This window comes from Musca autumnalis, unplaced genomic scaffold, assembly GCF_047663935.1.
Source record: "Musca autumnalis isolate F117 unplaced genomic scaffold, ASM4766393v1 scaffold_1, whole genome shotgun sequence".
NCBI lineage: Eukaryota > Metazoa > Arthropoda > Insecta > Diptera > Muscidae > Musca > Musca autumnalis.
Window position 1 is genome coordinate 330,403,692 of NW_027411644.1, and position 12,073 is coordinate 330,415,764.

The 12,073-nt window shown below is 35.9% G+C and overlaps 1 protein-coding gene across 1 annotated transcript in view; it reads right to left on the bottom strand.

Moving 5' to 3' along the window:
* The window catches only part of Ets96B, a 46,752-nt gene that overhangs the window by 5,807 nt on the left and 28,872 nt on the right, over nucleotides 1–12,073 (bottom strand). The window contains exons 4-5 of the mRNA XM_073964409.1: nucleotides 8,591–8,672; nucleotides 8,337–8,383 (exon numbers count right to left, since the gene is read on the bottom strand). Of these exons, the coding sequence (XP_073820510.1) occupies nucleotides 8,337–8,383; nucleotides 8,591–8,672 (129 nt within the window). The remainder of the gene's footprint in view (nucleotides 1–8,336; nucleotides 8,384–8,590; nucleotides 8,673–12,073) is intronic.

The window sequence follows — 12,073 nt, forward strand, 5'->3', positions numbered from 1 at the left end:
ATTTTTTGTCAGATTCAGCTGAAATGAACGCTGCTTTTGGTGCAAATCGGTTCAGATTTGGACAGCGTACATAAAAAACTTTAAATAACATTTCCAATCGTTTCGTTTCGTGTTTTCCATAGAAACAATACCAAACGAAACATAACCCATGTTGACCGAACTCGGTGTTTAGTTTTGTTTTGTTTACATTCGTGAGTGCGAACAAAACGAATAGCGAAAAGTTCTCAATTCCACAACAACAGATAGAAAACGAAAAAGTTCAAAACACATGAATGATTCAATGAATGAATGATTCGTTTGGTGGTTTAAAACATCAACCACATCAACCGTAATATGTTCAGTATGTTGATGTTAGTGATAGGAGGGTTCCCAGCAAACCAAATGTCGGATGTCTGAACATCGTTCATATTTCGTTCTGATTTCTAAACGATTTTTCGGAGTGGAAATAGTTCAGATTTTGTATCGATTTCGTTCCGATTTCGGAGCGAATGTCGGAAAGAAATTTCCTTTCCGAATTTCCCCAGGATTTTCTTCAGTTTTCGTTACGAAATCGGACCGAAATCGATCCGATGTCGCTCCGACATTTCGTTCCGAAATTATGTGAACCACTTCATACAACTATTGTTAAGATATCGTTGCGATTTCGGATCCGACATCGGACGTAGCGTACGAATTTTGTTCCGATTTCGTTACGATGTCGGTACGATTGGTTTGCTGGGTTGTTAAGCAATCAAATGTGTGTGTATCTGAGTGTGTCGTTGATCATTTCGCACAGTAAATGTTTGCCAAAAATTCTTTTCGGTGGTGAATGAAACAACTCGGCAAAGCATAGCCGAAGTACATTTCAGCAATCGTACAGTTTTCATCTTTTTACATTGAAAGTTTGTGGTTTTGTTTTGGTTGTGAGAATGAAACGATACGTCCGATTTTGATGAAATTTGGAATATGTGATTGAATTCGGTCTGAAAATAAATGTGCCAAATTACATCGAAATCGGTTAAGATTTGGATATAGCTCCCATATATATTTTTGACCGATTTGACGTACATATTTGCGTCACCAAACACGCTATATACGTCCGATTTTTATGAAGTTTGGAATTTGTGACAGAACTCGGTCTAGAAATAAGTGTGCCAAATAATATCGAAATCGATTCAGATTTGGATTATTTACTGAACCAAACACGCTATATAGGTCCGATTTTGATGAACTTTGGGATGAGTGACTGAATTCGATCTAGAAATAAGTATGCCAAATTTTATCAACATCGGTTCAGATTTGGATATAGCTCCCATATATATTTTCTCCCGATTCCAGGTATATGCTGCACCAAACACGCTATATATGTTTGATTTCGATGAGATATGGAATGTCTGGCGGAATTCGGTCTAAAAATAAATGTGCCAAATTACATCGAAATCGGTTCAGATTTGGATATAGCTCCCCTATATATATATATTCGGGTGATTTGACGTATTTTCTGCACCAAACACGCATATACGTCCGATTTTGATGAAATTTGGAATGTGTGACTGAACTCGACCTAGAAATAAGTGTGCCAAATAATATCGAAATCGGTTCAGATTTGGATATAGCTCCCATATATATTTTCGCCCGATTTCACGTATTTGCTGTACCAAACACCCTATATCTGTCCAATTTTGATGAAATTTGGAATGTATGAATATATTTTATCTAGTAATAATCGTACCATATTATATAGAAATAAGTTCAAATTGATATATATATATCTCCTATATATATTTTACATTTTCACAGTGGTGTAGGGTATCATATAGTCCGCCCCGCCGGACTATGACCCTTTCCTTACTGGTTTTTGCTTGATATTGCCCGATTTTTACAAAATATAAAGGTAGAGTTACATTAGGCAAATATTTGCTCCAGCGACCGGCAATGTGCGCATAATGAGAGCAAGTTAGCATAAATTCAATGTATTATTAACACTCACTTGATCTCAGTAAGCGCACAATGCCGGTCGCTGGAGTAAATACTTGCCTAATGTGACCTTACCTTTACAGTTAGTTTTTTTACTTTTCTTAGAGTAAGTAAAAATGAACTTTAACGACAAGATGCAAGGACGGGCCTTAGCCCGCTATAGTTCTGTAAATTGAAAAATATTGGTATTTAATAAAGTATTGTGGACATAGTCCTTTCACTGAAGTCAGATCAATTTTGTACTTCCCACTTTATACTATCTGGATTTTCTACTTTTGTTTGTAGTACAGCAATGTTTTCCCAAAAATATCATCTTCTTCTTTTATTACTTTTACTCATTCTACTTTTGGGAATGATTTTTTTCCTTCTTGTAGCAAATATTTGATGATCCTATGGGAATGTTTACGCAACATTTTAACCTTATTTTCAACTCCATTAGGTTATAGGTTTGGCTTGCCACCCCTCCCTGCACAAAGATGTTTTGCTTAAAACTCACACCAACCAGAATGGATGATGGATTCGTTCTGCTATCTTGATATTTGATGTTGTTATTATTAGTGTTTTGTTGTTGTTGTCCCTTTCCCTTTTTTGGGGTTTATAAAAGCACAAGTCCTGCTTCACACACACACACACTCAAAAGCACTGAATATCAAATATCTTCACTGTGCTATCGTGCATTTACCCATGCTACGCCGACACTTGCTCATAGATTATGCAGGTATCTGTTGAATATTTAAATAGAAGCGAGTGAATCGAAAGAAGGAGTATCAAAAACGTTATTTGCCACTACTGGTGGAAGCGCACATACCAACATTCTCTACATATCATTTTCAAGATGCAATCATGAAGAACGAGGATATTTTGTTGCGACTTTGCCCGATTTTACTAGCACAGTTTGCAGTAACATCGCTTCGCGGAGTCCTTAAACGTTCGTTCCATATACCCATACAAAACGCAATGTTAAATGTTACAGAGTGAACAACAACAATAAACAAGTGTATTTAAAAGGCTTTGTTGTTGCTGTTGTTGTAGTGGGAATACGAAATACATTTATATTTAATTAATCCTCATTGTTGTTAAATGGCTTTATTTGGCAAAAGGGGGAAGGGTGCACATGAATCTGATGATGGCCATTTAGCTTTAAGGACTCTCTCCCTCTCCATGTATGTGGATTGTTATTGTTGTTTTTAATATTAAGCAGATTATTACAGATTGTGTGAAAAATAAAAACAAATTATTGTGTATCAGTTTGATAAACGTCTGTTGAAATTTAGTTTGCAACGAAAGGGTTGTTGTTTGCGAATGGATGGATGATTTCAAAAAGGTATATTTGGGTATTTCAGAGTGAAGTCGGACACGTTTGCAAAAAGTGGTTTTTTGATTTCCTTTATTTTTTTTTTGCTGTTTTGATGCTGCTCCTCAACATAACATTTTAGTATATTTTCAGATTTTTTTCGACTAAAGATTCCAGAGATGTCGCGGTTGAAAATGTGGAATTATACTTATAACTTCTTTAATAATATTGACCCAAAAAGAAAAAATAGAAAAAATGGGCTTGGGTGAAATTTTCGCAAGTTAATATTAATATGTTTTGTGTAGTAGGGGGCATACACTATGGGCATGCAGGACAGCAACCGATGAACCCTTGTGTAAGTGTGTGATTGAATAGTGTGTGGCATTCCTTCAATCCATATTGCAAAAATGATGAATTTTCCTCCAGAACTCGATTTTGGGTTGAAGTTTTCCAAATTTTTAATTTCCTCACAAATAATATTAAATGTTTTCAAAAATTATTTGTTGGTTACTTGGAAAATAAACAAAATTCATCGGATTGAAAGGGGTTCATTTACAAACTCAAAACTATTTTGATTTCAATCCTGCCAAAACTACTCCCAAATACATTGACAAAAACTTCAAAATTTACTAATACTATTACAAATGCTGTCCTGCATGCCCATAGTGTATGCCCGGCATAAAACTGCAATTAATTACAAAAATGTTAAGTCATATTTGGTAATGGGATTCGAATAATTACAATTTTTTCTATTTTTTTTAAATTTGTCAATAACATTTTGCCTTTACCAGTGTGATATACATAATTGTTATTTTACAAAAAAAAAAAAAAAAAAAAAAACAAAAAAAAAACAGATTGATAATCTTGTGTAATAGTTGTCCAATCGATTCGAGGAGCGAACATCTTATCGCTTCATTTCCTTGTAGAAGTCGTCTCAAAAAGTGTGCTCTAACACAAGACGTAAGCTGGATGTCGAGAAGTTGCAAACACAACATGCTGGAAGAGAGCACTCCTTGTCCTGATAATGTGGAAGCACAGCGGCAAAGAATAGACCACTCTCTTCAAACTGCCGCAAAAACTATATTTGTGTGCCAAAAACTAACACGTAAAAACTCCCTGGTACAGTCAGGAGTGTCGTAAGGCGTCAAGGAAGAGGAGAGAAGAGGAGAGATAGAAGCATATTTTCATGAGAAAGAAGTAAGAGCAAGAAAAACGTGAGCGTGAGAAATCCGAGATGTTCAGAATGAAGTACGTACATTTTTCCAGAGTGTATATTCTCCTGCAAAGATGATGAAGAGAATCTCGTAACTGATACAGACAGCGCACTGTGGTCGAAATCACTGGTCTAGCGGCGCGAAATTAATAACTTGGAAACGAATGGAGATATCTTTCTCAAATTTTGCACAAACTCAGTCTGTGTCCGTGGGTAATAATGGGCTAAATATGAACCAAATCGGCTAATATTTTGGTATATCCCCCATATAACGGTACCTCCTGATATCCGGTATTTCCAGGATTTAAGCCAACCTTTCCTTCAAAATTAGTTGTAATTTGGTACTTAAGGTTTCTAGTGATCACTAAATCTTTCCACCAAAAATTGTGGACATAGGTTCACGTTTGAGTATAGACCCCTTTTAAGGTACCTCCCGATTTGCAGTATTTTGGGGGTTTAAAGCTACATTTTCCGGCCAAATTAGGTGTAATTTGGTATTTGGGGTTCCCAGTGATATTGTCGATATTGTCCCCATATAACTGTACCTCCCAATATTCGGTATTGTTAGGATTTTGTCTACATTTTCAGACCAAATAAGCTGAATTTTGGCATAGGAGGTTCTCGTTGGTTATACATCTTCTCCACCAAAAATTGTGAACATAGGTCCACGTTATGATATTTTGAGGATTTAAGCTATTTTTCAAGACCATTTATCAGCAAGATTTGCATCTAAATTGTGGTTATTCGGAATCTAGGAAGTCCAAATGAACTAGTAAAAAATAAATTGGACTGGACCTTAGAGAACCCTTGTATAGTTACGCTCCATTCAACAAAAGTATGTTGCACTAAAAACATAAAAAAATAATAAATTTTGAAAATTGATATGAAACTTCAGGCCCCAAACCTTTTTTTTAATTTAGCTTACACCCTCCCCTATCAATAAAAAATAAACTTTGTTTAGTTTTATTACGAATTTATTTAACAATTAAACAAATATGAAATTAGGTTTTTAGCAACAATTTTGTTATAAGCTGATGCATCGAAATTTCTTGCACTTGACAGTGAATAACCGAGTGAATATTTACAACAACAAAAAAGTAAAAACAAAATTTTAGTCAGCAGAGTGTCTGTAATCGATACAATGGAAAACATTTCGCAGTTTTGTACTTTGATTTTTTGACTTTCGCGCCGCTAGATCAATGGTTTCGACCAGTGTGCAGGGTACTGCGGATATGGAAGGAGCATTTCACTACGCTCTTAGCATTGAATATGAGGCGCGATGAAGACGTTGAATTTCTACCACCTAGCCAAAGCGAGCTCATGACAGCAATTAATCGGCTAAAAAAACAATAGAACAGCAGGAGCTGATGGGTTGCCCGCCGAACTGTTCAAGAAATTTGGAACGACTGTAACCTCAGCTTAATATGTCTCGTACATAAGATATTTGTTTGTGCCAAATATAGAGACATGTTAAAGTAAAACCTATAGTCAATAAAATAATCAGGTCATACCAATGCGGTTGTAGACTTGGTAAATTAACAATTGACCAAGTATTCACTAGAGAAGATCCGTTTTTCGTTCGACAGCCCATTATACCAATGGTCTGGGGGTGACATCCTCCCAAAACTAATACGATTATGCAGGAGGACATTGGATGGCAAAAGTTCAGCATTTAAAATAGTTTATTACCTCTCCGAGCCTTTTAACACAAAACGAGGTTTCAGACATGGTGAAAGTCTATCGTGTATCCTACTGAGAAAGGTCATACGATACGCGAATGTATATACGATCCGAGATAAAAGTAGCACTATATACAATAAAAAATAATGTTACTTTCAGATGTGCAGATGACATACACATAATAGGTCGATCAACGCGAGCCGTAACAGCGACCTTTGGGAAAATTGAAAATGAATCGGCACCGCCAAAAATGAAATCAACAACATCAGTTTTGAAATAAAGAGAAGAATACTACCCAGCAAAATGTTTGTAGCCAAAGAAGTAGTTAAATCATGAGTGCAAGTGATTCCGGACTACATCTTTTTTCGTGAAAGAAGTCATGATTGTTACAAGGGCATGGTGCAGTGAGGATACTGTCTAATTTACTTCTTAAGCACACATTTTGCATTAGTTCTTTGTAGTGAATAAATCACAACAACATATGATTCAACTACTTCCTTGGCTACAAACAAAGATGTAGTTCGAAATCACTTTTATTATTTTTTGTATACAAATTACTTTTTATGGATGCAAACATATTGCTGTTATTATAATTAACAAGAAACTAATTAAGTTCTTTGTCTTTTTAAGTTTTTTTTTGCAAAATTTTGAAATTTCTAAAATGTGAAAAATTTATGAAATGGATTCAAATCGGACATTGTCAAAATGTGAAGAACGGACTGCATTTTTCATGACTCTGCGTGGACTGCTTCAAAAAAAGCTATTCAATCACTACTTCACAAGGAACAACTTCAAATAAATTTTGCTGGGTATTGGCCAATAGATGCTACTTTGATCTAAGTAAACAGTTTGAAAGCAAAGCCTTTTTGGCTGACACTGATACTACCCATACTTATGTATGGATCTGAAGCATAGGTACTTGCACGTGTAGCCTGCAATCGAACTGTCCATAGATGAAAATATTGACTTCACTAGTTGTCTGTACCTTAAATTGGGGGGTGCTTTAGTTTTGTTCACTTATATTTGTCACTTAAAATGTTTTTTGAATTTTAGTTTTCTTTTTTATAAAATTCTGAAATCCATAAGTTTGTGTTTTTTTAATAATAAAGATACAACTAAAATACAACTTATCATTTTAAAAAAATGTACTGAGGGTGTGTTTAAGTCTTGGTCGACACTGTATCTGCAGAAGAGTAAGGAGAAAAGCCCAGAAAGGTTTATAAAATAACGAAATATTATTGTGTATAGATAATTTTCAACTTTTGAACTATCGATGTCATTTAAGTCAACCTAGGACTTCCTGTTATATTTATTGCTACAATGAATAATTATAATTGAGGCGTGCAGCGCCAAAACAACCCAAAACTATAACCTTTTGAAATAAATACTAAAAGACTCCATATTGCACTGGTTTAGCAGGTAGTATAACCTAGTGATCCGGTATAGCACAAGCATAATTAAAATATTAACTTGAGTTCCATTACTAGATAATGCTTCATTTTGATTTTTTACTTTCGAAGAAATATTAAAATGTGCATGGAATGTATGCAAAAATCCTCAATTGTTATTTTAAAATCAAAGACAGTTCATGAAAATTTAATTTTTCTTGAATATTATCATTTGTTGATTCAGGCATTGATATCATTTGATTTGACAATCAGATAGCTAACAACATGATATTGCTCCGGAATTTTGATATCAGTCATTTCAAAAGAAGTACAAATTATTTTAGCTTTTGATTATTACAGAAAAAAGGTAACGCTAAACAATTTTACTCCACCCAATAGCAATACTGTAACCTGACTGTCAATTGGATTAGCTGCGAAGCTGAAATGAAGCTGCTTGTAATATTTTTGAAGCTGAATACATTTTCTTACTCCCAATTTGTTTATATTGAGAAAATGTAATAAAAACAAATTGAGTTATTGGTTTGTCGTTGATGAACCGCATAATGTTTTTACAATTGGCGGGCACCCGTCGATGGTAAAGTGAAACGCGTAATGCCGCGAGTTTTTTCTGTTTGTTTGTTCTCCATCCATATCCCACTATACATTTTGAATAAATTAAAACAAATGAATTTCAGCAATAATAATTGTTCATTTGGCTTATATTGTTCAGCTGTTGTTGGCATAGCTCGTGACCTGAAAATCTTTTGTGGGAATTCCTCTTAGTTTAATCGACTTAAAATCTTACCTTCATCGCTTTTCTTTAAAATCCCCGCAGGTGGTGATGATGGAAATCTATAACCAAACAGTGGAGGTCGTGTGGAAAAAGACGTACAAGAAGAAGGAAAACAAAATATGGCTTTAAACTTTAACTTTCAGTTGGTAGAAAATTGTATCATATCTTCGATGTTAGTCGAATCAATGTTTGTATCAATGAGACTGATGTCTGTCTGTTGTTTCATAATAAATAAAATCGTTTTGCAGGAGTTTCCATTAACTTACCTGTAACATGGGTATGGGTGCGTCACAGCTGGAATGTCGAAAAAAGATGAGGTTCTTTCATGTCGCACTCCTTTGACATTCACTGCAATAGAAAGGAAATAAATGAAGTTGCGTTTCATGTTTTGTGCTTCTCAATGTACGAAAAGAAAAAAACACAACAACTAAAAGAAGTTGACTTTTCTTAAACATACTCTGCATAATTGTTGTTGTGCGGTTGTTGATTGTTATCAACAAAATAATAATAATAATACGTTAAATATCAAAGAAACGAAAAAATAGAACTCATATTAACACTCGGCAGGAGACACGATTTCCTAAACCATCCATAGATGTTTTTTATTGTTGTAGAAAATTTTTTCTCCACAAATTTGAAGAACATTTTTCATTGTCCTTACAGGGTTGGAATGTTTTGGAAGGAGTTTCCCATATTAAGGATTGCTAAACAAGAGCAATAACAATCAATGTAAATATTTGTATGAATTCAAAACATAAAAAAGTCTTCAAAGTCAGTTTATGGAAAAAGTCAATAAGCCCGCAAGGCATGGTCGTCGGTCTGCGAACAATGGGGTGCGTATCATCTGCACGTGTTCGTGTTGTAATGAAATTATAAGACAGACAAACAGATCAAGTACATATTTATTTTATTTTAATTTTTTTTGTTGTTTTTGGGAAGCAGATACACGCATCAATGTGGAGGTGAAGAGTTTATTTGAAAAAAAATTATATAAAAATTATTTTTTTTGAACAAATTATACAAAAATTATTTCAAAACTGATGTTGTTGATTTTATTAATGACAGTGCCAAGGTAAATAAAATAATTTACTAACTCAAAATTGTAGTTATCAACATCCACAGTCCATAAACTTCGTCTTAACGTTGTTGACTGCCAGACCCACTTTGGTAGAATCCTTTTCAATTTTTGAAAATGTGGCTGCTACGGCTTGCGTTGATCGACCTACATATTACATATGTCTATGTCATATCTTTATTGTATAAAAGTATTATTTTTATCTCTGGCCGTATATAAACAGGTTACACAATACGCTATCACCTCGTATGAAACCTCGTTTTGTGTTAAAAGGCTCGGAGAAGTTCGTTTTCTATTTTAACTGCTGATCTTGTGGCAGCCAATGCCATCCTGCAAGGCTTGGAACACCTTTGCTCTAATTGGACTATCAAAGGCAGCCTTATAGCCAACGAACAGGTGATATGTGTCGATCTGTCTGTCGTATTCTAGTATCCGGTGCAGTGTGAAGATTTGGGCAATTGTTGATTTTCCAGGTTTAAAACCGTATTGGTATGACCCAATTATTTTATTGACCATATGTTTTAGACGTTCACACAGTACAGCACTTTGTATCCGAAGGGTAGGAGACTTATGTCTCTGTTATTGTCACCGTCTTGTCTCCTTTCTTGTGTACGGGGCATAGTTGCAAAAATAGCTGAGGTGCAATCGTTGGGTATGCTTTCTTCGTGCCAAATTTTGCTAATTAACTGATACCTTATCAGCATTTCGCCACGTCTTGAACAGTTCGGCGGGCAGCCCATCAGTTCCTGCTGCTATATTGTTTTTCAGCCGATTAATTACGGTAATAACCTCGCTTTGGCTAAGTGGTAGACATTCATTCGTATGCGATTGGTTTTAGGGTATCATCATCGCCGCAAATAGTCGCTACTAAGAGATTCATGAAATGCTCCTTACAGATACTCAGTACGCTATCTGTATCAGTTACTAGATTCCATTCAGCATCTTTGCAGTAGAATGTGCCTGCACCATACCCTTCAGTCTGGTGTGGTACACTCTAGGAAATGTTCGGACTTCATTCCGTTTGTCTTGATTTTTCCTTTTTTGTCTTAAATATACGCTTCACCTTTTCTCCAGATAATTTCCCTTCGCTCTTCGTGTTGCTACTGAAAGCATGAATGCAGCCTTACAACACTCCAGATCGTACCAAAGATTTTTAGGTTGTGGATTTTGGTACCCAAGTATAGATTTTGCGGCAGTTTGAAGTGAGTGGGCTATTTTTTACCACTGCGCCTCCACATTATCGGGGCAAGTGCCGTCTTCCGGCATGTAGGTCAGTTGAGCGCAGTAGGCTTCTGCTATCTGTTGTGTTTCCAGCATCTCGAATCCAGCTTCCGTCCTATGTTAGATCTTACGTTCGCCGCAATATTAAGACGAGGGCGTACATTGGATGAAAAAAAATGGTTTGAATCTATGTTCACTTCTCGAATCGATCTAGGACGAGTTTCTTCCGTCTATCACAACATGATTAATCTGGTTTCTTGTTTTCCCATTTGCGGATATCTAGCTTTACCCATTGGTTATATAGCATGATACAACATTTAGTACCTTATAGTTCTTTTCGTACTATTTCAGAACGAATTTCCAAAAACCCAGTGTTACCTCAACCAACACTGACAACAACAATGACACGCTTCGTAGATGCAAGGACAATGTAGTTCAGACAATTTGGAGTTGATTTAGCCATGTCCGTCCGTCTGTCTGGCTGGTGGACACGATAACTCTCGAACGGAGCAACCGATTCGGTTCAAAATTTGGCTTTCGTAATATTTTGTCCAAACTTAGTTAAGTTCGAAGATGGGTTATATCGGTCCACTCCATCCGGTACCTCCCCCACAAAAGTTTGAAAATGTTCTGAAAATTTTTACGTACGATAACTCTTGAAGGGAATAACCGATTTGGTCCATACGTTGCATATCGTGAAACCTCTACCAGAGATAGATGAGGTTCCAATATGGACTCAATTGGTCCACTCCTTCGGGTACCTCCCACACAAATTTTCGGATAAGCTCGAATCGCTTTGAATTTTGTTGTAGCAACTTGTATTCACTGCCCCCCCATACGACGATACAAGTTTCATCAGGGGCAAGTCCATACTTCATGAGAAAATAGCCTGAAAGTTGCAAAAAAACCCCTATGACACCGTGTGTAGTGGTTGAAGACCAAGATAACTCTCAAACTGATCTGCCGATTCGGTCCAAAATTTGGCCTTAGTAATATTTCGTCCAAACTTAGTTTAAGTTCGAAGATAAGACATATCGGTCCACTCCTTCTGGTACCTCCCCCACAAAAGTTTAAAAATGTTCGGAAAAATCTCTTGAAGGGAGTGGCCGATTTGGTTCATACTTTTCACATCCTAATATATGTACCAGATATATATCAGGTTCATATATGGACTATATTTGTCCACTCCATCCGGTACCTCTCACACAAAATTTCGGATAAGTTCACTTTAAGACCTGCTATCGAATCACTTTGATTTTTATTGAAACAACTTGCATTCGCTGCCTCAATTAAGATGGTAAAATTTGTTTCAGAGGCAAGTCCATACTTAATGAGAGAACAGCCCGAAAGGTGTAAAAACCTCTTATGGCACCATATGTAGTGGCTGGAGATCCACTTCCATAATCCATTCCTTTAAGTATCACCTCTGCAAAACTTTTGATTTTTAATCCTA